This window comes from Chaetodon auriga, chromosome 10 (assembly GCF_051107435.1).
Source record: "Chaetodon auriga isolate fChaAug3 chromosome 10, fChaAug3.hap1, whole genome shotgun sequence".
NCBI lineage: Eukaryota > Metazoa > Chordata > Actinopteri > Chaetodontiformes > Chaetodontidae > Chaetodon > Chaetodon auriga.
In genome coordinates this window covers 946,694-974,037 of record NC_135083.1, presented here as the reverse complement: position 1 = coordinate 974,037, position 27,344 = coordinate 946,694, and the positions used below count along the sequence as shown (strand labels likewise).

Here is a 27,344-nt window from a genome sequence, read left to right as displayed (position 1 = left end):
TAAATTATTACAAAGTTTTGATTCATCAGTTCTCTCAAGTCACTCATATGTCGTGTATGTTTGAGGTCATTGAGACCAGAGAGTAGATTACGACAGCGTTAGTAAAGTAGAGGCTGATTACTTCTGATCACACTTAATGAATATGCAACATGAGCTGGTCGGTCCACCATTTTGGTCCAAACTGAAGTATCTCAAAGAGTCTGAGACAAGACATGAATCTCATCTCGGCCATCATCAGGTCAGCATTTGAACCTGTGGAACTGATGACCTCAGATGGGCTAATGTTAGCATGCTAGCACGCTAAACTAAGATGGTGGACATTACTGCAAAAACTCTCACAAACAACAAAAAACTGATAACTAATAATTAAATGGGAGAAATATAACTCAAAATAAGAAAAAAAAATTCTGCCAACAAAACAATCATTGACCTTTAAGACTTTCAAAAGAAGTGAAAATATCGAGCGTCAGCGAACCCAAAGGGATTGTAAAAGCGGTGCAGCCAGACTGAAGACGTCTGTCTGGACACAAAGAAATTCTGACTTTGACAAAACAGTTTTGAACTTGTCATGGATGATCCAGCAGATTTAGTTAGTTTAGATTTATTTAAGTGATTCAGAACCAGTAATGAACCCTCAGTTAGAAGTGATGTGAGCTTATTAAGATACTTAAGGACAGAAAAGCTGAAACAAGTGAAACGCTTCATGGTGAGAAGATTAATGCTGTCACAGATAAAAAAATGTTGCCTCGAATGGAAATATTTGATCTATTTCACTCTACTCAGCCTGTTAGCATCGTCACTGTGTAGTGTTAGCATGCTGATGTTAGCATGTAGCTGGAGGCTCCGCTTTGTGTGGTTCTGATGTTTGTATGTGCTGAACGAGCTTCAGCCTGAAGTCAATGTTCTGTTTGTTCTGCCGGAAGCTGTTTCACATCACGAGTTGACTGATTAGTGGGAAAATTAATTTAGAGCAACATCTAAATGTAACGCAAGTTTTAATTAACTTGATTTGCTGAAGAAAACTTAACCCAATGAGTCTCCGTCCACTCCTGATGCGTCACTATTAACAGACAACCCGTCGAATCGAACGAGCGGAGTTGAATCTGGAGGCTGTGGCATCAAACCAGAGCACATGACGTCGTTCCTGTGAAGGAATCAGACATTCTGTTAGTTTCATGTGAGGAATAACTGAATATTATCATTTAAAATGGAGCTTTCAGCAAGACTCTTTCCATCAGCTTCACACTTCTAAAACTGAGCGGCGGCTGCTGCTTTGATGACTGTGGCGCCTTTGCTTCATCTCCTTTGTCTTAAGTCTTTCTTTACCCACTGCCCCTCGACTCCTTCAAGAGTCTTATCAACTCCGCTCTGGCCAGTGCAGGATGCAGTGCAGGGATGCAGGACGGTGTTCTTGACTTCTGTTTACGTTGGCTTTGCTGTTTTCCTGCCACAATCAAATCACAAGTGCTGAGGTGTGGCGCCCGGACACAGACCTTTACCCTAATATAGAACTATGCTATTTGCAGAAAATGTGCAAATTTAGGATCAAGTGTCCGGTAGTTAACCTTCGACTTTGACATCTGTGACCAATCATATTCAACTGTTCATCTCTCTGCTGCTGTCAGCTGTTGTTTCCTCCACCTCCCATCCACCCAGATGTTCATCCGTTCACCACCAGAGCCTACAGCCCCCTGGCAGGGGCATCGGGAACCCGTCACCATGGGGTCTAATCACCAGATCTCCTCATATTTCTCAGCTTTTCTACTGTGACTTTGTCAATAAATTCATTGAATTACTCTTAAGTGTTTGTCCTGATTGACTCCTTATAGTACACACACACATTTGCCAGTTTATTAGGTACCCCGAGCAGAGTCTAATCTAGCAGTCTTGCATTAAAACCTCCTTCATGAGGGAACGAGCCTGCGCTGCTGTTGGACTGAAATGGAGGAAATGGATTGGACTTCCTGGTTCGGGCTGTTTCTTCTGTTCAGTACGTATCGATGTGGATGTGCTTACCATGGCCTCACGCACTGAAGTTCGATTCCTTCACTTCCATCTTTAGAAAGAAAAAAAAAAGAACTGAAATGACGTAAAAAAAAAAGAAGTAGCACTAAATGTTGTTTCATGATGAATCCCCTCGATTATCTGCCCACGTCACAAATATTCTACAAACAGGATGATCGACGTTCTTCTGAAACTGCTGATAAAGACAATGAGCCAGCGACACCAGACCTGCTCCTGCTGCTGCTCCTGCTGCTGCTCCTTCCGCTGCTCCTTCCGCTGCTCCTGCTGCTGCTCCTTCTGCTACTCCTGCTGCTGCTCCTGATGCTGCTGCTCTTGCTGCTGCTGCTGCTCCTGCTGCTCCTTCTGCTACTCCTGCTGCTGCTCCTGCTGCTGCTGCTCCTGCTGCTCCTTCTGCTACTCCTGCTGCTGCTCCTGCTGCTGCTCCTCCTGCTTGTTCCATGCTCTTGGGTACTGCTGGATTGCTCTTGTTGATCAGCCTTTCAGCAGCATCATAACACCTCGTCCACGTTTCAGTTTTTAAGTTTTCCAGAATTTCTGTTTGCAGCTTCTGTTCTGCTGCTGCCCTCAAAATCTTCTTCAGAGTTTTTCCCTCTTCTTCCAAAATCAGTTTGTCGTAGTGAACTTTTCTGTCACAACACGCTGACTGTCCCTCACAGCATTTCCTCCATGCAAACAGGGACATCACGGCTGCAATAGCAATGATACCGAAGAGCATAAAGAAGCCGATGATCTGAAAAAGAAGCGTAAGAGGTGGTTTCATTCAAAGAAATAGTGATTTTGTGATGATGTGCAGGCTGCTCTCTTAGGTGAGACCACAGTGAATTCTGATCAGAAGTGAAGGGGCGATGCAGGCTGACATGATGTGCATGAAGAAAGGAATGACTGACCTTTGAAAAGCCTTTCAGTCCAGCCATGACTGTCTGTTCCTCTGCCGTGATGCTCTTCTTGTCTTTGCAGGCTAACTGCGCCTGTAGTTCAGAGCGGTCATTCTTACAGCAAACGTACCAGTCTCCATCGATTAGCACGGAGGAAACCCACAGCAGGCCGACCAACACCGCGTTCATCACGCGACGCAGTAAAACCAAAGAAAAGGTGCCGCAGCGATGCTGTTCACACAGCTGCACAGGTTGAGGTGCAGAACACCGACAGGTACATACAAACTTCCAGGTTCTCTGAAACTTCTTGTCCATCCAGAGGATCAAGACAAAGATGATGCAAAATGGCAGACCCATGTGTAAACTGCACTCAGTGGCGTTTGGCTTGCAGGTGCACGCCATGTCTCTCTCAAGCAAAACATTGTAAGTGAAGATCACGATGACCGTGGCGTAGACGCTGAGCTTCGCGTAGGGAAAATTCGCCAGGTAGTCCTTCATCTTGGTGGACATTCGGAGACTGATGAGAGCTGCAGCCTAAGCCGGGCAAAAATATTCCAACAGGAAAAGGTACTTCCTGTTTTTGGAAGCACATTCACATTCCATTCTGCAACCACGGCAATTAGTTCAAACAGTTTCCAGATAATTACATGAGAGTTTCAGATGATTCACTCAGTCTTACTGGTTTGAGCTCTCTGGGAGTTGATGAAATGAACTGTGGAAAATCTGAAAGTAGAGTTTTTCTGAGCTCCGTTCTATGGAACTTCCTATCGGACAGCGAGCAGAACATCAGTCGCAGGTGTTTGTTAGAAAAGAGAGTTTTTCACTGCAGCAGTGCTAACATTTAAAAAAGAATATTTTTACCACGACAAGTCGCCACAAAGAGCTTTATTTATCTTGTTTGCAGTCACATATGATTCCAAAGACAAACGATGGGCTCAGGCCTCACTTAATGCACGACAGAGTGGAGGGAGGTGCTGCAGCGACCTCTGGTGGCCACTGCACAGATCACATGTCTGTAGGTCTGAGGCAGGAGTCCACGACCTCCAACATCAAAAGACATCTCACTCGGCAGGTGAGACGAGCACCACCGAGACATCAAGTGCAGGCCTTTTTATCTGCCTAGAGAGTTCACATCCACTGTGGTGACTGCAGCTTATATCCCCCTGGATGCTAATGCTAAACTAGCAATGAAAGAACTGTATGCTGCTATCTACAAACAACAAACTGCACACCATGATGGAGCCTTTGTTGTTGCTGGAGACTTCAACCTGAGGACTGTTCTCCCCAAATTTCACCAGAATGTCTCCTGCCCCACCAGAGGAGACAAAAACCTGGACCATGTTCATACAAACATTCCTGAGGCTTACAAAGCCGCCCCCTGGCCCACCTGGGACAGTCTGATCACCTCTCATTGTTCCTTCTCCCCAAGTACACACCATTCATCAGACATATGAAGCCATCAGTGAGGACGGCTAAAGTACAGCGGAGTTAACCTCAAGAGAGGCATCAGGGAAGTTAAACATACTCAAAAGATACAGATTGACGTGCACTTCCACAACAACGCTGACCCCCGCCGCATGTGGCAGGGCATCCAGGTCATCACAGACTACCACCCAAAAATGACAGCCCCACCAACCAACAGTGCTTCCTTCCCTGACAAGCTCAACACCTTCTATGCTCTCTATGCTTCTACCAGGACAACATACAACCAGCCACCAAAACTGCTCCCCACCCAGATGAACAGCCCCTCATGCTCTGCACTCAGCAGGGTGAACGTCCGTAAGGCTGCTGGTCCTGATGGCATACCCGGCTGCATGCTCAACAGCTGGCTGGGGTCTTCACGGACATCTTCAACTTGCCGAGGCAACAGTCCCCACGTGCCTCAAGACCACCACCATCGTAGTGGTATCGAAGCAGTCAGCTGCAGTGGGCCTCAATGACTTCCGCCCTGTTGTGCTCACCCCCATCATCACCAACAACAACCTGACACTCAACGCTAAGATGACCAAGGAGCTCATCATGGACTACAAGAAAAGTAAGGGCTGCAGTCACACCCTCATTCACATTGACGGGGCTGAGTTTGCACGTGTCTCCAGCTTCAAGTTCCTGGGCGTCCACATCTCTGAGGACCTCTCCTGGACCCTCAAGGCTCAACAGCGCCTCTACTTCCTGAGGAGACTGAAGAAAGTCAACCTGGCTCGTCAAATTCTTGTTAACTTCTACCGCTGCACCATCGAGAACATCCTGACCAACTGCATCTCAGTATGATACGGCAGCTGCAGGACCTGAACACTGGACTGTTGTACTGTTTCAGTTCATTTCAGTTCCTCCAAGAAGTCACAACAGACACTTTTTGTCAGTTTGTATTTTATTTAGGAGATTTTTTATTGCATGATATTTGGAAGTTACCCCCAAAATGGAAACATTTAATTCCACCAAAATAACCAGAAAAATGTGAATTTTTGTAGACTGTTCTTAATTAACCTTCATACAAGTATCTGCAGATAAACCTGAACTAGTTTGAACCACAGTGAAAACTGAGTTCAGCACGTTCAGGATCAGCTGTTTCTGTTTCATCTGAAATGATTTGACGTTACAAAACTGATCAGCAGCTCATCGGGCAGAAGGCCACGACCACACACTTAATCCATCGATCATTAATCTATCAGATATGTTTAAAACTGTTCATACTCCTGCAAACTAAACTAAGTAAACCACATCTACCATAAACTCCAAAGCATCAGGCGCTCGCTCGCTCTGAGACTTTGAACTTGACCTGCTGCTGACGAGCTGCAGCCGTCTGTCTGTCCGTCTGTCTGTCTGTCTGGTAACATTTAAAAAACAACAAAAAGAATATTTTTACCACAACAAGTCATCACAAAGAGCTTTATTTATCTTGTTTGCGGTCACATGTGATTCCAAAGACAAACGATAATGCACGACAGAGTGGAGGGAGGTGCTGCAGCGACCTCTGGTGGCCACTGCACAGGTCACATGTCTGTAGGTCTGAGGCAGGAGTCCGCGACCGCCAACTTCAAAAGAGGCGTTTTGGCCCCTTTCCAAACAAATAAAACTCACGTGGAGCCACAAAAAAAGTTGGAGATAACACAGAATATAACGTTTTATACACGGCTGTGATTTGTATTAAAGAACTACAGTTTGTTACATTGATGAAATCAGAACTACAAGAAGAAAATAATTGACAAGAACAGATGCAAAGCAGGCCACTTTAAAATGAATAAAACACACAGCTGCAGCATGTCGGCTTTAAGAAGAGCAAGCACCAAAAATATACCACCTCATCTTTAATTATGGCTTCAGTCCATTTCAGTGTGCTGACGTCCTTTTTCTTCCTCAGTCAGCCATCAGCCCTCGAGCCTGAACAGGAAACACAAACACAACAAGCTTTTATTTATTCACTTCTTCAAAGCTGCAGGAGCTCAGACTCGACGGTGAAGAACTGATCTGCTGTAGATTCATCACTGTAATTATCATGTAATGATGCAAAGTGCATGTAGGCATGCAGCTGTTCCCATCCGATTGGCTGACTGGATGCAGCACTTAAAAGCAGGCGTGATAAAGGGCGGGATGAACGATCCTCCAGCCAATCAGCACAGTTTAAGAAACTTAAATTCAGCTTCCAGTCATTGATGTTTTCATACCAACAATGGAACTGATGAACATTATACGGACCACAGTTACAAGACAAGACGAGACAAGACAAGATAAGATAAGATAAGATAAGATAAGATAAGATAAGATGGGTATAGTCACCTCTGCCTCCTTTGGCTGAAGTTCAATGTCCTGCAGTTGAACACAACAATGGAACAAATGTGATCTATAATATCTGCTCGACAACGTTTGATCTGCTTTGACAGTTTCTGCTGGAGCTGAAGGAATATAGATCTATAAGATAAAGCTGCTGAGTCAGCAGATATTAATTCTCTGACTCGGCAGGAGAGAAACACACCTGTGGTGCTGATGCTGCTCCATCTGTGTCTCCTGGTGGTTTTCTGGCCGTCCAGGTTGAAGTTGTGGACTGATGAAGGCCCCAAAGAAAATGACAAAGTGCATTTAGTGGCAAGAAAACAGCGTAACCCTCGAACAGGAGCTGACTGCAGCAGGGGTCGACGTGAAAGGACGTGAAAGGACGTGAAAGCAGGCGAGATGAAGGGCGAGATGGGCGATCTGCCAACCAATCAGAGTTGAATCAGTATTCTAAAAATCTTCATCGGACATTGATCCGATGAACAAAAATTACATTTTACAGAGGACAAAGTCATTTCCCTTCAGCCTCTCTGAGAAGGTGTGTGTGTGGGTCCTGCTAACATCTTAGTTTAGCACGTTAGCGTTTGTTCATTCATCCATATTTCGACGTGTTGACCTGCTGATGGCGTGACATGAAAAGTCACAGGGTCGACAAAATCCACATTTCATCCCAGAATGTGTGAAGCAAAGTTCATTTTGTCATCACGATAATTTGAACTTCACGACGGAGCTGGATGAAAAGTCACGTGACTCATCGTCATCAGAGGGGACGAGGACACCTGAGGCTCAACACGAGCCCACAGGTGTTGATTGTTTACCTTGATGTCAGGATATTCAGGCGCAGAGTTTCTCTCAATCAGCTCTCCGGCGACATCGAAACAGTCCTCCCACTGTCCTTCGTCAAACTTGGCCTTGATTCCTTTGCTCAGTCTTTCCTTTGCTGCTGTTCTCAAAACCTCCGTCACTGCGTTTTCCTCCTCGGCCAAAATCAGTTTGAAGTAAGAATATTTTCTGCGGCAGCATCTCGAGTTCTTGACCAACGACAGTATGAGAGCAACCAGGGCTGCAGCGAGGAGGATGGCGAGGCCGATGTGCTGAAAGAAGAGACAGAGGCGGTTAAAGTCTGAGTCACCACCACATGAGAGTCTACCCAATGAAAACTCAGCGTTCTTCACACACGCTGTGTTCATTCATCTCGAGAACGTTTTCTGGAGACCATGACGGTGATCGTCTCCAGAAAACGACCTTTTCTCCACTTCACACATGAACTCTGATCTGGAGGCAACAGAGAGACGTCCTCCATTCAGCGCAGGAGCTGCTCTGATGGCGGAAGACCACGGTGAGACAGTGACGTCACACCAGTGTTTCCCCGCCCCCCCAGGCCAAGTCATTTGAGGACACCGTTAGGACATGTCTCCACCTCGACCTTCATCAGACAAACAGCCCTCTGTGACTCATCTTCTTCGGACCGCCTTCCCTTCCTGTCTCTGCATGTCGCGCCCTGCTCCACCCCGATGTGCGCGCGCACACGCAGACACGTGCGCGCGCTGCACACGGTGTATAATTGTCATCAAAGAGATGTTTCTGAGTTTAGTTCAGTGTTCATTTCAGATAACTGGTCCACTGTTACAGTAACTGTTGGCACTGAAAGAAACTGATGAACACCGTGTGAACAAACACCGCCCAGCAGCACCAGCAGCACCACCACCACCACCAGCACCACCACCACCAGCAGCACCAGCAGCACCCCAAACTCTGAACACAGCCAGAAACACTCACCATGGACTGGTTTTTCAGCCTGAGGACGCTCTCCTTCTGGGTGTTGTCGAGCTTCTCCTCGCAGGCCAACGTCCGCCGCTCGTAGGCGCTTCCAGTCTGACAGCACACGTACCAGTCCCCGTCGATGTACACGGACGAGACCCACAGCAGGCCGACCAGGACGGCCTTCACAATGCGGTGGAGTAACACCCAGACAAGCGTGCGTGGGTGCCTCAGGGCTCCGTGGAAGGGTTTGTCCATCCACAGCTGTAAGACGAAGAGAATAAAAAATGGCAGACTCATGTAAACGTTGCAGTCGCGCGTCTGGTCTCCGCAGTTACACACCAAATCCCTGTTGAGCACAACATTGTGAACAAAAATCACAACGATGGAGATGTAGACGCTGAGATCTCTGAGAGGAAACTTTGAAAAGAAGTTCTTCATCTTGGCTGAGGACAGATTCACGTGCAGCTTCTGGCACAGAGAGGAGGAAGAGGAGCAGGCGGCAAACGGGATGTGGAGGCTGAGACAGAGGACATGCTGGACCGACGCCAACGGGGCTGGAGTCTGGTTTATTGCACCTCCCACACATCTGTCCCAGAGGGACACCCCGTGAGGGACACCTCGTGAGGGACACCCTCACTGACGTGCTGTCACACCTGATGATGGATCAAACCTCAAACTACTGACTGAAGCTTTGCCGTCGATCACGTCCACAGACGCGGACGTTTGAACACACTTCCTGCCGTTTGTCCCTCACGTGTTCACACTGTCCACTGCGTCCCCCTGAGGACCTCAGGACAATCTGCTGGTGAAGGATGATCAGCTGATATTGATTTGTGATCGAAAGTATCGATCGTGTGTTTTAAGCTGGGACACGTGTTCACGTGAAGGTCATGTCTGTCTGCAGACCGACGGTCAATCATATCGAGGTGTGGAGATGCAGAGTACTCGGATTTCACACTCAAGTAAAAGTGCGGATACTTTAAAGATATTTACTCTCGTAAAAGTAAAAATACTTGTGTAAAAATGTACTTAGAAGTGTGGAAGAATAAACAACAATAAATGAAAGAGCTGGACACTGTGGACACTGTGGACACTGTCCAACAAACAATATGAGGCTACAGAAATGAAACAACTTACAATTAACAGCAGCCTGTCTGTCCCAGTATAACCAGTCCAGCCAGCCTGTCTGTCCCATGAAGAGTTAGTGACAGTAAAGAAAATGTTCTTTTATGCTACATCAGCACAGACTGAACTGTGTTCATCACCTGAGAGTCTACAGTCTGCAAACGTCACACACACACACACACCTTTAACACACTGTAACATGGCTTTGATGCTGCCTCTGCTGTGTGTGTGTATGTGTGTGTGTGTGTGTGTGTGCGCGCTCATGTCTTACTCATGGGGACATAAATCTGTTCTGTAGATTTGAGGGTGGCGGTCTGAAGATGGGGGCGGAGCTCAGATGGGTTGTTGAGGAGCCTGATTCCTGTTCAGGTGTCAGGTGGTCCTGGTCCTAACAAGCTGACCCTGCGGCCGGACAGAAGCTCTCCGAACGAACTGTCACGATATTTCCTTTCTTGTTAAATGCGATCAATCTGTCCCAGCGTGCAAACTCAAGTGGGATGAAAAAGGTGGTGGCTGTGAGCAGGACCAGTCCCCCTGAAATGAAAATAAGAACTGAACCAGCAGAGTCCACTGTGAGGTGAAACAGAGCAGGTAGACATGTTCAGGATGAGCTGATGGTACAAATACACTTAGAGGGACAGAGTCAACACTGGACCTGAACGACCTGAACACTGGACCTGAACACTGGACCCGAACGACCTGAACACTGGACCCGAACGACCTGGACACTGGACCTGAACGACCTGAACACTGGATCTGAACACTGGACCCGAACGACCTGAATGACCTGAACACTGGACCTGAACACTGGACCTGAACGACCTGAACGACCTGAACACTGGACCTGAACACTGGACCTGAACGACCTGAACGACCTGAACACTGGACCTGAACGACCTGAACACTGGACCTGAACACTGGACCCGAACGACCTGGACACTGGACCTGAACGACCTGAACACTGGATCTGAACACTGGACCTGAACACTGGACCCGAACGACCTGAACACTGGACCTGAACACTGGACCCGAACGACCTGGACACTGGACCTGAACGACCTGAACACTGGATCTGAACACTGGACCCGAACGACCTGAATGACCTGAACACTGGACCTGAACACTGGACCTGAACGACCTGAACGACCTGAACACTGGACCTGAACACTGGACCTGAACGACCTGAACGACCTGAACACTGGACCTGAACACTGGACCCGAACGACCTGAATGACCTGAACACTGGACCTGAACACTGGACCTGAACGACCTGAACACTGGACCTGAACGACCTGAACGACCTGAACACTGGACCTGAACGACCTGAACGACCTGAACACTGGACCTGAACGACCTGAACACTGGACCTGAACACTGGACCTGAACGACCTGAACGACCTGGACACTGGACCTGAACACTGGACTGTTGTACTGTTTCAGTTCATTTCAGTTCCTTCAAGAAGTCACAACAGACACTTTTTGTCAGTTTGTATTTTATTTAGGAGATTTTTTATTGCATGATATTTGGAAGTTACCCCCAAAATGGAAACATTTAATTCCACCAAAATAACCAGAAAAATGTGAATTTTTGTAGACTGTTCTTAATTAACCTTCATACAAGTATCTGCAGATAAACCTGAACTAGTTTGAACCACAGTGAAAACTGAGTTCAGCACGTTCAGGATCAGCTGTTTCTGTTTCACCCGAAATGATTTGAAGTTACAAAACTGATCAGCAGCTCATCGGGCAGAAGGCCACGACCACACACTTAATCCATCAATCATTAATCTATCAGATATTTTTAAAAGTGTTCATACTCCTGCAAACTAAACTAAGTAAACTACATCTAGGATGAACTCCAAAGACCAACGTGACGGAACATGAGTGAGGAAACACTGTACAAATAAATAGATTCAGCAGAAAACGTGGCTCCATAAAGAGCAAAAACACGAACTCAAAAGCAAGAAATGTAACAAAGAGAAGCCGAAGGTTCAGATACGGATGAGAGGAAACCCAAGAAGTGTCCCACTGAACTTCTCTGAGGTCGTCCGGTTTCTGAAACCGATCCACATGGATCCGAGCGGACATCCGGGTCCGGTCCACATTCATCCATCAGTAAGAGCTTTTTCTTCTGAAATGACGCCGCTGAGCGTTTCTGTCTTCTTTGCACAGAAACACATCCTGAGTGTGATCGTTGATGAAGGAACGAGCCAGTCAGAGAGAAATCGTCCAAATCTACAACGCTGACAGTCAAATAAAGACACTGACTTTGAGTTACTGCGAGCAAAACAAACACATTTGGTTGAGTTTTATTTTTACATTTTTTAGTGAGCTGTGATCCAGTTTCATGAATTCTGGGTAAAGTATGTAAAGTCTGTAATATTACTGATCTCTGACACCACTCAACTGTTCTGTTTGCTGGTTGGAAAACGTTCGAGGAAGCTACCGTGAACAGTGGCGTCCGGTGCCATGGCAACAGGCCAGCCAATCATGACTTGACTTCATTCATATGAGCGTCGTTGTGTTGCCTTTATTTCACCAGACAACAGATCGAAGTTTGAAACGTGTTTGAAGAATCACATAGCGGACGGGAAGGAGGCGGATCCCTCCGCAGGCTAACTGTTAGCATGGAGCTAAAGCAGGTGTGAACGAGGCCACGACGTGAAGCGCTCGCTCGCTCTGAGACTTTGAACTTCACTTTAAAGCTGTCAGACAAATGTAGTGGAGTAAAGAGTACGATATTTACCTCTGAGATGTAGTGGAGTAGAAGTATAAAGTACCTCAAATGTGTATTTAAGTACAGTACTGCACTGCTGACTGATACTCTGAGTATTTCTGTGTGTTTGCTGAGTATTCTGCAGCTGTTTGTGTTTGTTGTGCAGAAGCAGCTTCATCTCATCTTCATCGTCTCACTGGAGACAGCGTTCATGTCCGGTCAGCCTGTCTGAGACGTTTAACGCTGTTTCTGTTGTAAACGTTGAAGAGTTACATGAAAGCAGACGTTATTTAGAAAAATCCTTCGCTGCTCGTTGATTCTTCGACAGTGAAAGTCTGCAGATTAAAAAGCTTCAGAATTAAAGAATAATTGAGACCTTCAGCTCAACGTCAAAAAACAGGTGTGAAAGTAAAAACGTTCCCGTCGCGCCAGAAACGTGCTACACGCCGCTGTTCTCCTTAATCCAGCGGCGGAAGCGAGTGACTCGTGTGTAGACGCCCGGTTTGTTCCTGCGAGCGCAGCCGTCGCCCCAGCTGACCACGCCCGCCAGGAAGACCCGCCCACCGGGGCCAGTGACAGACAGCGGGCCGCCAGAGTCACCCTGAGAGAGAGAGACACACACACACACACACACACACACACACACACACACACACACACACACACACAGGTTAAAAACAGGAAGAAGGTTTGGGTTTTTAATCATTTCACGTCGTCGCTGCGCTCAGTCGGACGTCTCACAGTCTGATTCAGGTGGAGCTCTGAGCGTCTCCGTCTGTTACCTGGCAGGCGTCCACGCCTCCTCTGAGGACGCCGGCGCACAGCATCCTGTCGGTGACCTCGTCGCTCATCAGACTCTGACACACCGTGCTGTTGATGATCCGAACCTCCGCCTTCTGCAGGATGGTGGCGGCGAGACCTGGAGACACGGCGGTCACGTCTTTAACAGCAGGTTCAGGAAGAAGCTTTCAAACAGACGCTGCTGACCCTCTGGAGGGGCCCGACCCTTACGTTGGGCCCCACCGGCCTGAACTAGCTCACAGTACATGAAGTATTTAAAGTAGCTCCACCTGCAGCAGCTCCAACAGTAACATGCTGCTCTGACACTGAAGCTTCAGTCTGAACAAACTGATGAAGACACCGGAGACATTTTACTGCACACACAGTACTTTTACTGCATGAGGCTGACTGTACTGCTGTACTTTTACTGCATGGAGCTGACTGTACTGCTGTACTTTTACTGCATGGAGCTGACTGTACTGCTGTACTTTTACTGCATGAGGCTGACTGTACTGCTGTACTTTTACTGCATGAGGCTGACTGTACTGCTGTACTTTTACTGCATCTCCAGGTTCTGCTGTCAGAAACACGAAGCGCATCACTTCCTGTGAAGAAGCTTTCAGACGGTGAAAAATAAAGTTTGGTTTTCACGCCGTCATCCTGCGTTCGCTCACCTCCCTCTCTGGTGGCTCCCCAGCCAGTGATCCACGCCTCAAGGCCTGCTGGGAAGTCGTAGGTGGGGGAGGGCAGACAGATGGGCCAGATGTTCTGGTTGAGCGTGACGTTGGCGTCCAGCTCCATCAGGGCGATGTCGTTGTCGTAGGTGAGGGGGTTGTAGTCGCGGTGAGCGATGATCCGCCTCACGTTCCTCCTCACCGTCCACTCGTTGGTCTGACTCTGCACGTGCAGACCCAGCAAGGCCTCCCATTGGTCCGCCTGAGAGTACCTGCATCCACACACATTCTGGAGGTCAGAGGTCAAGAGGAGAGTCCCTCCAGGTGTGTTCACGAACAAAGCTGACTCTTCACCTTGCAGGTAAATTGGACCGCTTGTGCTCGTTCACCCCATACACCAACATGGCGGCTGTACGTTAGCTGTAAGCTAGTTAGCAACATTAGCACTGTGGTTGTGTTGAGCTCAGCGTCTGACTGGACTGAACCTTTGTTAAATGATACCACGTCAGACACTGATAGACCTGTAATCCAATTCCTCTCACACTCGGCTCTCTGCCTCAACACACTCACGAGCTCCTACCTGTTGGGTCCCTTGTCCTGGACGCAGTGGGCGGCGGTCAGCAGCCAGCGGTTACTCAGCACCGACGCTCCGCACACGTGACCCGTCCCCCTGATGTGGAGGCTGACCTGCCAGGGCCACTCCCCCTCCCGCGACACCTGACCGCCCACAATACGAGAGCTGCGGTACGGCCGCGTCCCGCACTCTGAAAACACACACACACACACACACACACACACACACACAGACACATGTATGTTAGCGTGTGTGTGCGTCTGTGTATGTATGTTTGTGGATCTTTATCTGTGTCTCCACGTGCGCGTGTGTCAGCGTGTGTGCGTGCAGTGGACGTACGGCAGTCGTCCTCGTCAGACTCGTCCTCACAGTCCTGCTGTCCGTCACACTCTGGGTTCAGTTTACTGATGCAGCGTCCGCTCCTGCAGCGGAAGGTGAACTCTGAGCACTGCTGCAACACCAGAGCTGAACCACAGGACACACACCAGTATGAGTACTACTGACACAGCAGTACACAGGAGTACACAGCAGTACACAGGAGTACACAGGAGTACACAGGAGTACACAGGACCGATGATGCAGTTGTCCAGCACAGTGCTGGCGGCTGCATCATGTCTTCTGTGTGTTTTCAAAGTGTCTCCCTGTGATGATCGACACCGTCAAACTGCTCGAGTGTTCCTCAGTGTGAGTACTTCTATCCTTCGTGTAGTACACAGTGTACAGCACATACTGACTGAGCGTGTTTGTGTGTCTGCGGGCGTGGAGCTTCAAACATGCGGCTGTTTATGAAGCAGCGGCGCTCTAATGAAAGAAGGTGGGAGCTGCTTTATTTCCTGTGAGAGACCGTCCTATGAGACCATGAGACAAACTCGTCTTTGTATTATTTAATACTGAATTAAAAAGGTTCAGAGAGCAGACAGAGTCCAGCGTGTCTGAGCTGAAAGGACGGAGCTCACAGACCAGAGTCTGACATCAAAGGTCCAAATCAGCTTTATGAGCGTTTAGCGTCTGAAGTCTGTGGACATAAAGACGACGAGGCCTGCAGGGCCGAGAAGCATTTCATTCAGTCTCATGAGGCTGCGACGTAAAAACGAATCTAACGTCAACACGTCGTCTCTGGAGTGACTTCAGACGTGTCGGCATCCGTTACCGCGGACTCTGAAAAGATTAATTAAAAGCATTTTTCTTGCTCGGCGTCTATTTGCAGACTCGTTTCTTACATTTTTCACATTTGGACTCGTCCGATCCGTCTGAGCAGTCGTCCTTTCCGTCACACTTCAGCGTCTCGGGGACACATCGTCCGTTTCTGCAGGAAAACTGTCCAGCTCTGCATTTCACTGCCAAGAAGAAAGAACACGTCCAACAGTCAGACGCTCCTTTAGTTTCAGATCCGTCTACGACAGCACGAAGGGACAACACTGATAATTCAGTCTTTCTGTGGACGTGAACGTCTCTGCAGGAGGATCATCAGCTGCTTTTATTCTTTAACAGCTGTTTTCAGCCGCCGTCACTCGAACTCACCACAGTCTTCCTCATCAGTGTTGTCTCCACAGTCGTCAAACCCGTCGCATTCCCAGAACTTCGGTTTGCAGCGGCCATTCTTACACTTCATCTGAGACGCCTCGCAGGCTGAAGAAGAAAACAACACGATGATTCGTCTCAGCACCATCAGGTCATTTCTCAGGCCGTAAAGAATCTACCCTGCTCTGCGTGTCTGGGTAGAAACGTTACAGATGAAACAGCGTTCATCCACCGTCTGCGCTTCGGACTCACTGCAGTTGTCCTCGTCGCTGCCGTCTCCGCAGTCGTTCCAGCCGTCGCACTGCAGAGTCTTGTTGATGCAAAGGTTGTCGGAGCACTGGAACCTTCCGGGACAAGCTGATCAAACAGACACCGAACACATGAAGGAATCTGAAACCTGAGCTCAAACATACACGTCAGACTACGATCTTTTCATCGAAATGAGCGAATCTGTCTTACGATTCGTCGGGACAAAGGCTTCGTACTCGGCGGTGAAACCCTGGTCAACGTAGGACGAGTCCGAGTTAAACTTGACGGTCATTACGTTGCTCCGGCTGGTGACCACGGTGCTTTCTGGCTTACTGCCACACAGTCTACAACACAGAGACACGAAGACGATTCAGCAGGGACATCTGAGGACATCTCAGAGGGTGGACACACAAAATCAAGTGTAATTAAACACTCAGGTGTCGCTGCTGTCCACAGTGGTTCTATGGACTGATGTAGCACCTTCATCGGAAACCAGTGCGGCGCCTCGAGTCTCAAGTCATCAGAGTTCACTTTGTGACTTGAACAACAGGGACTTTGTATCCTGGTGAGTCCCTGATTCATTAAGGTCCAGTATAAGTTTGATGACATCACGTCATTACAGTCATACCCGGGTCACTTTGGTCTAGTCCAAGTCTTTGCCCAGTCGTCACTGTCACAGCTAACTATCATGTCAGATGTCCTTCAAGTCACCACAGTCACGTCCAAGTCAGTTTCAAAGTCTGCAGCCATCAGAACGACGGACTGTGGGACAAACAAAGCACCGACGGCTGACCTTTGACCGTTGACGTCGACGTAGTCGTTGGGACACTGGTCGCTGTAATTCCCCAGCAGGAACTTGTTGAACTGAATCTTCACAAACTTTTCCTCTGAGGCCTGAAAGACAAAGACAGTGGAGTCAAAACAGTTATCGAAGTGAACTACAAAATCCAAAATCAGTCAAATTAATTCTAAATGTGACGTGAAGCATTAAAGACAGGGTTGGTTTTCGGGGACGCTGCGCTCGTTCTTCTGGACTCACCTCGATCTTCCACACGCACGTAGACCTTGGAGGGTAGTTGGAGGGGTAGAAAGGTGAGGAGAGGGAGCCTTTGTCTCCAGTCAGGGTCGCTCCACACTCTGAACAACAGACAGTCACTGACACGTCAGACATGCAGCCGCAGAGAGGTCAAAGGTCAGAGGTCACGCTGATGACCCCACAGTCATGAAGGACTAAAAGAGGTCAGAACTGTGACAGCAGCGATGCATCTTCATCATATTCTCAACCTCGACACCTCATCACTTTAAAAATCTTCGTCCAATCAAAGCAGGATCAGATCATTTTCATTTCATCATTCGATCAACTGATCGATTACTTGTTTCATCTAGAAAACATCAGAAAATGGTGAAAAAGTCCAAGATGACGAAATGTTTTGTCCACAAGCCGAAGACATTCACTTTACTGTCCTACAGGATTAAAGACACCAGAGAAGAAGCTGGAATCAGAGAAGTCTGTTTTCTTAAAGAAACTGATTCATCGATTTTCACAATAGATCAATAATAAACATCAAATAATGTTAAGAATCTGGAGTCGAGCGTGATTTTGTTGATTCTGCTGCAGTTTTCGGTTTTGTTCTGTCTCGTTTCGACAAACTGACGTTTGTGTGGAAGCAGAAAAAAACGACAATCATCGCGACTCTTTCGGTCGGTCCATCGTTTGGTCTACAGAATGTAAGAAGAAAAAAAGCTTTCACGACGTCTTCAACCCAAAGTGACGTCTTTGAATGTTTCGTTCTGATTGGATGAAAAGCAGCTGAAAAAAGTCAATTATTGATCTTTTATCAGAATCGAGTTTCCTGCTTCTTGTTTTGTTCTGTTTGGTTCGAAGTCGTCGTTGAATCTTTGGAGCAAACGTCAGTATGTTGAAACAGGAAGTTATTACATGACATCGGATCACTGAAGAGTGTGGACTTCCCGTCGTACTTTGCTCGCTCAGAGGGATCTGCGAGTAGTTGGCTCTGAAGCCGGGGAAGTTCTTCTGCTCGCTGGTGACCAAAGTCAACAACATGACGTTTCCAGAGGACAGGAAGGACAGGGAGTCGTGAGGGTATCCACACTGTCTGAGGAGGGGAAACAGAAGCACGGAGCTGGATTTACTTTGGCCTGAGCCTAAAGACGCAGCGGAATGAGCTCACTGATTGGCTGATGTGCTTGAGAAGCTAACGAAGCTAGCAAGCTAACCAGTAGCATGCTGGAACTAGCATGTGGTATAAACTCTACCAGGTGAGCTACCAGGCGCCCCATCGTTTTCTATTCTATTCTAATCTGCTGTAATCTAATCGAGGCTAATCCCTTCAGTGCTACCTGGACCACAGAAAACGTAAAGGTTGGTGTTTGGTGAATCGCTGGTTGCGTCTCACTCTGTCAGGACTTGGTGTTCTATGGGAGCCAGCGAGTCGTAGACTTTGATGAAGTCCTGCTGACAGTCGTCCTCCAGGATCAGAGTGTGGAAGTCCAGCCGGACTCGGTGGCCGGGGTCGGCCCTCAGCCTCCACTGCAGGAAGACGCTCGGCGGGTACGGAGAGTCCGGGAACCCCGGAGACTGGACGATGCCCGCTCGACTGACGTGGACGTTGAACGACTTTCTCACTGAAAGAACGACGACAGAAATACGATCAAAAACAAAAAGTAGCCTCACCTGGATCACACCTGAAAACCATCTGAGGTCACTCGAGACAATTTGACTTTTGTCTTGTCTGTTTTCTTTTGAGCTTCAGGGTCAAAGGAGGTCAGTGTCAGACTCTTCAAAGTAAGAGCCAGAGATTCACTGAACACCTGTCCTGTTAGGAGGAACTTTACTTTGAAAGAACTTTATATAAACAATCAGATTAACAACAACAACAGAACGTCCATGAAAGGAAGCGAAGAGCTCTCACCAAACAGGGACGTCCTGGACAAGCGTGGGTCTATAGCTGTGAACAGGAAGAGAAACACAATCACACAACACGCCGCAAGGACACACAACTACACAACCACATACACACAGCACGACCGAATACACACCACCACATACACAAAGACACATCATGTTTACGTGCGTAGGGCGAGTTTTCGTATTCATAGCTGCTCTTTTACATGACCAGCTCATATAATAATCATACTAATAATGTGACCATTTGGAAGAATCAGCCAATCAGCCAATCAGCTGATCAGCCAATCAGCCGATATCACATCATGAATCTGATGGTTTCATCTGTCTCAGATTAACTGGCGTTGGTGGCAGATTTTGTATGGAGGGCAGCTGTGGTTTAACGCAGCTGTCATAGTTACTGGATGTAACCCCAGTTCTGTGAGTAACAACTACATTTCCAACGTTGCTGTCTTCATGTTCCACTTCAACTCCGACCTGAACTCACTGAACACTTCATCTCTAGAAAGAGTTCATCTGTGTCTGAACAACAAACTGGACTGGACTCATAACACCACTGCACTTTACAAAGAAGGACGGAGCAGACTCTCTCTGAGGTCTTTGGGGTGCGTGGGGCACTGCTGAAGACCTTCCATGACTCTGCTGTGGCCTCTGACATGTTCTATGGTGTAGTCTGCTGGGGGAGCAGCATCACTTCAGCTGACAGGAAGAGGCTGGACAAACTCATCAGGAAGGCCAGCTCTGTCCTGGGACGCCCTCTGGAACTGGTGGAGGAGGTGGGGGGGGGGGGGGGATGACAGCCAAGCTGTCCTCCATGACAGCCATGACTCCCACCCCCTCCAACACACACTCACTGCACTGAGGAGCTCCATCAGTGACAGGATGCTACGTCCAAAGTGTGTGAAGGAGCAGTATCGCAGGTCGTTCCCCCTGCAGCTGTCAGACTGCACAACAAAAACTGCTCCAAGTAATCAGTGAAATAAACATGTACATACAGTCTGTAAATACTATTTACAATTTCTTACAGTTTTTTTACAATTTCTTTCTTTTTCTTTTTATTTAAAATTCTCACTCTTTTGTATATATACTGTTGTTTCTAATTTGCGGGCACTTCTTTTATTAATCTGCTCTACTGACGCTGCTGTAATCTGGAATTTCGCCTCGCGGGACGAATAAAGGAATATTGAACTGAACTGAACTGAGTCGTGTGAGCAGTTCTTAGTAAATCAACAGCTCTGTGGCGGCGGTGGAGTCACTGACGCTCAAACCTCGTGAGATGACGTTGTTGACGCTCAGAGCGTCAGCGGGTTTCAGCAGCAGTCGTCCCTGTCGGCCCTGCTGACTTCCTGTCTGTGGCGCCAGAGACTCGATGGCGTCGTCCAGCGACGCCTGCTGGGAGACGTGGACGTCAAACTCCGACTCGTAATACGCCACAACGCTGTCACCTCCGTCGTCCCCCTCACTGCACAAAGGAGACGAGGATTCAGCTTCAGCTCGAGGTCTGAGCCTCAGCAGCACCCGTACTTAAAGGGACAGCTCACGTTTGCAGGACGCAGCATTTATACGAATCATGGAAAGACATTTATTCAGATGCTCAGATGGACCGTTTCACTGCAGAGCTGAAGTGAGGGTGTGGTTAGCCTAGCTTAGCATAGAGACTGGACGCAGGGGGAAGCAGCTAGCCTAGCCTAGCTCTGTCCACAGTCAAGTCACAGTCGGTGAGGAAACGTTACCTGAAGGCCTGAACTGTGGAGCCCTGAAAGGATTTGGCCAACACAGAGTTTTTGGAGTAAATCAGCTTCAGCTGAAAGACAAGAAGGTCACACAAATACTATATATAAATACACATAAAGATTACATATAAATACACATAAACATGACACCAGTGTTCAGTCAGCTCATCACATGCAGACAAACAGAGGAAGTCACAAAGCAGAAGCCGTCAGAAATATTACCGTCAGTCAGGTTTACTGGGGCGAACATGTGACTCAGGTGTGGAGAACTCCCATGATGCTTTGGGACTGCGTGAGGTCTCACCTGCTGGCTGACCAGAGAGGCCAGGTCAGTAAACTGAGGACTGCCGGGTTCTTCATACGCCGGCAGGAACTGCTGGTTATTGATCCTCATGGAGCCGATGTAGAGCTTCTTCACTCTGACGTCACTGCGTACTGGGGGGTGGGGGGGTGTTAGTACTTCATATGAATATTAATACAATTCTGCATGATGAGTACTTTTACTTTTGGTACCACTTATCTTACTACTTTGGTTATTCGGACTGTTACCTGCAGCAGTATTTCTACACTGTGGTACTACTACTTTTACTTCAGTCCGACTCTCGCCGTGTGACTGAAAGCAGTTTTTACACTCATTTACACTAAATCTCACGAACCGACAAGAAAAAATAAACCCACGACCTTCAAAGTAACGTCGGGTCTGAACGACTAACGAGTCCTTTGAAGCTTCTGTATCAGCGTGATGTTTGCTGGCTGATAACACAGAGCTGACCTCTGGTCCAATCAGCTCTCAGCGTGAACAGGCGTACCTGCCGTCGCTCTCTGAGTGTTTAAATAAAGGTTTGGTAAATGAGCTCACGGTGGAAGTGCCACACCAGCAGTCCGGTCAGCAGAGCCACGGCGGCGGCCGCCAGCAGCAGGGCGACTCCCATCCACAGCCTCTTGGTGCGGCCGGGCTTCTTCTCCAGCTGTTTGGAGTCTGTGGCCGGCAGGAAGTGAAGCGCGGCGTCCTCGTCGTCCTGCAGAGACACACGACACTGAACGAACACCCGGCTCTGAACGACGCCTCTGAACGGTGTCAGCAGACTGTCGCTGGTCGCCATCACTAAGGACGTTATTTCTGCCGAGACACACTGGTTTTGAACTGGTTTTAAACTGGTTTTGAACTGGTTTTGACCTGGTTTTAAACTGGTTTTAAACTGGTTTTGAACTGGTTTTGACCTGGTTTTGAACTGGTTTTGAACTGGTCTGAAGGTTTAAATTGTTCGGTTGTGGGTGAACCTCAAACCTCAGACATGAAGGTTTAAAAAAAGAAAAGATGTTTTTTGAAAATGGGTGAACTGAAAGAACTTTTCCAGGAAGTGACATCACAACATTTGAATGATTTGTCAACACTGTGACAGAAAAATAATCCACAGTTTCATCAATAATGAAAATAATCACTGACTCCAGCGGTCAACAGAAAACAGCAGCAGACTGAATGAACGAAGCTCAAAGCTTCAGCTTCAGGCGGCTCTGAGTGAACCTGTTCGACGGGTCGCAGTGAGGAAGGAGCGGCTGCAGAGGAATGTCTTCATCGCTGAACACACACCCTGTGAGAGTGTGTGACGCCAGGCCGCTGCTCCAAACCAAAACAACAAACGGCTGCTCAACAAACAAACAAACAAACAAACAAGCTGCGTTTTCCGTTTCTACACTTGTTTCATGAACAACGTCCAACATTTCACCCACACAAAGCGTTTCTGTTTGATGAAGCTAGGCTAGCAGTTTCCCTCTGATTCCAGTCTTTGTGCTAAGCTAGGCTAATCTGATGTCATCTGTCAGGATCTTCAGGAGCAGCTTAGAAACGACCACACGTTCAATATGATCCAGACGTCCTGACATACGAGCTGCTGTGAGACATCACTGACTGATCGACTGATCGACTGATCGATTGATTGCCTGACGGTTCTTTGTTTCATCCAGAAGTCAAAGTTTATTTACTTCATGATAAAAACACAGAAACGCTGTTTTGTTTCTGTTTGTCTCACAAAGAATTTGATTATTGATTATTAAATTGTTGCCAAATGATTTTGTTTGATCGATTAATGGACTTCACGTTTCAGCTCCTTCATATTATTGATAAGCTTCATAAAAAAAATCTGTTCTGTCAACGAGTTTTGGATCAAACTCACGAGTCACGTTTGATTTCACCCTTCAGACCAGTACAGACAGCAGAACCGGAACCAGTCCGGTCCGAAAACCACTTCAGACCATTTAAAACCTCCTTCATCACGTGATCTCGGCAGAAACCTTCAGAGCTGCTCTGCTGGTTTCTGGGTTTAATCTCAGGTGAAACTGACGAACCTGTCCAGGCGGTGACGTCACGGCGCGATCAACGTTACAGGTATGGACTCACCTGTCTCGGACTGAACTTCTGTCCAGAGTTCAGTAAGTCCATGATACTTCCGGTGTCCTCGTGTCTCTTTTTTTTCAAAGCAGTTTGTTGTTTCGTCCTCGCGCTCTGCTGCCGTTACCGGCCCGCGGACATGACGACAGGTGAGCGGCGACAGGTGTCTCTGCCAGCCAGGTACGGGCAGAAATGACGCGGAAACAACGACCGTTAGCGAGTTTCAGGTAGGCTGTGACTCGAAGTGTCCTTGCTGGTTCCGGGTCGCGTCAGACGGTTCAGACCGGAGGAGTCAAACGGCAGCTCGGTTCTGACGGAGGGACAAAGATTCCGAGACAAGAAGAAGGAAACGGACGACAGAACAGGACAAAACCAACAGCTGACAGAGAACTGAGAGGTGATTGGTCACACCTGATCTCCCGTGAGCCATTGCGCGACTGAAGTTTACCTGTTCGTCCACGAAAGTCACTGTGAACTGTGACGGAGTAGAAGTACACGGCAGCACAGAAAGAAGTACTTCAGTATGAAGTAGAATAAGTAGTACTTATTAGAATTAAATTAGAAATAAATATTTGGCTCAAGGATGATTTTTACTTTCTCTCCAAATGTAATAAATTACTTTGTTTTCTGTGTTTATAAACAAAAGTCTCAATAAAGGTTTTAATAAAAGGAAAAAAGACAGATGATCTTAATAAACACCTGAGAGCTGAAACGTCATGTGGAGCCACAGGAAGTGAAGATGAAAACCTGCTCCTTCAGAATAAAGCAGGTTTGTGCCTTCACACCGTCTTGTTCTCCGCCTGCTGCCTGGTGTCCCCACAGGAAGTTGATGTCTCTGCGTCGTCCCTCTGCGACCGATGACCAGGTCACTCACCTGTTTGTCAGCTCGACTCCTCTTCATCACGTTTTCCTCGTCAGTTTGTCAGACTGATCATCGTCCAGTGTTGAGGCTCAGTCATCTGATGAGGATGATGATGATGATGATGATGAGGATGACGATGATGAACTGAGCTGCAGTAAAATGACACTGACTACAAAGGTGATGTACTTTTACACTGAACATGTATTTATACTGCAGGTTCATGTGGCTTTAAGAGGTTCAGTCGTTGCTTTGACTTCAGATTTTGGTGGAAAACGACGTTTCACTCGACGAGCTGATGTGCTCTGACGGTTCATCGTCACGTCTCCTCCCTGAGTGGAAACACGAGACCAACCGACCCAAACCAGACCAGCTGGTCTCACTTCGACCGTCCGGCAAACACATCCTGTTTCTGATCGACGGTCTTTAAAGACATACTTTTGTCATCACGTTTCTTTCTCTCACCTGTGTCTCACCTGTGTGTCTCACCTGTGTGTGTTTTAATGTGAAGTTTAACTTATTTCACTTTGACCCTCGAGCATGAAAAGAAGGAAAACTCTTCGCCTGAAGCAGCTCAGCATGTTGGAGGATGATGAAGGCTTCAGTGACTCTCAGTTTTTGGGTGATATCACATGACTGAACGCACTGATCCTGAGTCAGCTTCAGCTGAATATCTGTAACGTAACGACTCAACATACATGTATTCCTGTGAAAATGATAAACACGTATCAGCTTCAGGTCACGTGATGCTTCTTCGTGTCAGGCATGTTTACTTCCTGTCAGGATCAGCGATCATGTTGGCGTGTTCTTCACTCTGAAGGGGCACAACATGAAGCACTGGATCCACTGGGGGTCCAGACCCGAGCGGAGGACCCGAACCTCCCTCAGCTGATGTGTAATCCACGTTCCGGCCACTAGAGGTCGCTGCTCCGTCAGTTTTCACTCCTCCATCCTGGAACTGTCCTGAGAGGAAGCTCCAGGTGTCAGCTGACTCTGGACGGACTGACGGTCTACGAGTGAATCAGACAGGAAAACACGTAACGACCCGAGTGGATGAAGTCCAGAAAAGACGAAGACAACAGGCTCTGGTTTCTGTTCTCTTTATTAGTGGAATGGAATATACACCTCTGTGCTTTAATGCTGTTTTCTCCTCCTTCACTCATGTCTTCGCTCTCTGTGAGACGTCACGTCCGTCCGCTCACTGGACCAAAACCTGCTCAGCGTTCGATTGGTTCACCGTTCGCCTCCTCGGCGGTGAACCGATGTGCTTTGACGCGTCGGTCGCGTAAACGCAGTTTGTGGGTTTGTCGTCCTGAATTCAAGTGACGGGATTAAACTGGTGAACTTCAGGTTACAGGACAGCCGAGTAAAAACACTCGACCAATGAAAATCCAAGTCAACACAAACAGCTGAGAGCAACTTAACGCCAAGTTCACTCTCACATAGTCACGATGTAACTCTGGTTCTATGAATGCTGGACGACCTCCACGCTGTGGTTCCCAGCCCGAAAGAGGTCTTACGATCAATGTGAGAGGTCAAAGGTCGACAAAGACCGGACCACAGCGGTCTGAGAGCAAAACAACACGATACAAACAGAACTCAACTTCACGTCACAGTGAGCTCAGCGTTAAGTTGCTCTTTAAGTTTCCCTCTGAGGTCGTGACGCACATCCAGGAAACATCCGGACGGAGCGAGAGACCAGATTAACGGATAATTTGTCTTTCTCATCTGAGCTGAACAGGAATGATCAATAATCGGTCGTCTGAGCGTCGTTCTCAGGTGTGCTGCTCACACTGACTTCAACTCGACGGCCCGACGTGAAAGTCATCCACAAAAGTCACAATATGAAAGTAAATCAGCTTCACCCCCAAACAAACGTCTTAGTCACATGACGCAAAGATAACCAATCATAACTTTGATTACAGATCAATCAATTAGTTAAAGTTGATGACTTCAGAATGCTACAGTTAGCTTATTGACGGTTCCTAAAACGATGAACTCATGAATAAAAAAGAACGTTTGACCAATGAAAGTGAAAATGATCATTTGATTATTTTCTCCAAACCTTCGTCAGATGTTTCCTGTTTGTCGCAGCGACATCAGAGCGACGGAAGAACAAAGATTCACGTGACGCCATCATCACGAACAGCAGATCAAAGTAGATCCCAGTAAAGTGCAGTAAACCACAGCTCCCAGTAAACCACAGCTCCCAGTGAACCAAGGCTCCCAGTGAACCACAGCTCCCAGTAAACCACAGCTCCCAGTGAACCAAGGCTCCCAGTGAACCACAGCTCCCAGTAAACCACAGCTCCCAGTGAACCACAGCTCCCAGTAAACCACAGCTCCCAGTAAACCACAGCTCCCAGTGAACCACAGCTCCCAGTGAACCACAGCTCCCAGTAAACCACAGCTCCCAGTGAACCACAGCTCCGTTCAGCTTCGCTCTGCTCGTCACGTCGTGGATTCTTCTCACAGGTTAACAGCTGTTCAGTGTTTGTATGGAAGGCCAAAAGGGACAAAAGTTCATTAACTGGGCAATTTAACACAAAACTGTTTTAAGTAACGAGAACGTGTTCGATAACTTTCAGCCATAAATTGATCTTTTAAGTCGCAGAAAGAAACTCAAACTAACTTTCAGCCAAAACTACAAGCACAAACTGAATTGGCCTCGTGGAATAAAAGCAGCTCAAGGTCCTCTTACTGTTTTTGTCTGCAGTCTTCATCCTCGTCTGAGCACTCTGCATTCACCGATGAAGACTCCGAGAAGCGGCTGAAGCCCCAGAGAAAGCTGGTAAGACAAATCTGTGACGTGGAGATATTTCAAGAAATCCAAATGAATATTTTACGGCGCTGAATCATTTATGGCTGCTAGTATTTGGTGCTAAAAAAGTCATTTTGACCCTGAGTTGTTGCTGTAGTTTACTCTTAATAACGTGGGTTGGGGAGCGGCGGCCGGCCGGGAGCGGCGGCCACAAAACAAACAGGAATATTAAGAGGAATTTTGAGAAAGGAAACAGCGACAGAGAAGAAGAAGAAGAAGAAGTCCAGTGAACAGACGCACTCAGCCTCTCAGCCGCCGCCTCAGGCTGCAGGAGAAAACAGGTAAAATACCTACAACGGTATCCATGCATATTTGTGACTGCTCATCATACAAACACACACACACACACACACACACACACACACACACACACACACACACACACTCACACCAACACACACACACCCGCCCGCTCACACACACACTTTGCATTCTGGCGAGGAACATGCCTGAATGGTTTTTATCTTTGAACTCTTTTATATAATCGCTTTGTTTCTTCTAACGTTCACGTCTCGGTGGTGCAAACACTCGTCTCGAAAAGTCGG

At 47.6% G+C, this 27,344-nt stretch overlaps 2 protein-coding genes across 2 annotated transcripts; both read right to left on the bottom strand.

The window, feature by feature from the left end:
* Window positions 1-5,773: 5,773 nt before the first annotated feature.
* LOC143327399 (uncharacterized) lies at window positions 5,774-8,950 on the bottom strand. Its single transcript, XM_076741699.1, has 5 exons — window positions 8,448-8,950; window positions 7,487-7,762; window positions 6,871-6,939; window positions 6,675-6,704; window positions 5,774-6,278 (listed from the first exon to the last, which is right to left on the bottom strand). The coding sequence occupies exons 1-5, from the start codon at window positions 8,868-8,870 to the stop codon at window positions 6,255-6,257; spliced, it is 822 nt and encodes a 273-aa protein (XP_076597814.1). The 5' UTR covers window positions 8,871-8,950; the 3' UTR covers window positions 5,774-6,254.
* Window positions 8,951-11,038: 2,088 nt separating this feature from the next.
* LOC143327610 (suppressor of tumorigenicity 14 protein homolog) lies at window positions 11,039-23,510 on the bottom strand. The gene is made up of 19 exons (XM_076742058.1): window positions 23,129-23,510; window positions 21,590-21,749; window positions 21,035-21,165; window positions 20,731-20,801; window positions 20,266-20,459; window positions 19,005-19,040; window positions 18,489-18,717; window positions 18,052-18,188; window positions 17,111-17,208; window positions 16,865-16,965; window positions 16,282-16,415; window positions 16,075-16,179; window positions 15,823-15,930; window positions 15,522-15,638; window positions 14,641-14,766; window positions 14,308-14,491; window positions 13,728-13,999; window positions 13,056-13,192; window positions 11,039-12,874 (listed from the first exon to the last, which is right to left on the bottom strand). Exons 1-19 carry the CDS (start codon window positions 23,168-23,170, stop codon window positions 12,713-12,715), a joined length of 2,544 nt encoding a protein of 847 aa, XP_076598173.1. The 5' UTR covers window positions 23,171-23,510; the 3' UTR covers window positions 11,039-12,712.
* Window positions 23,511-27,344: the final 3,834 nt, after the last annotated feature.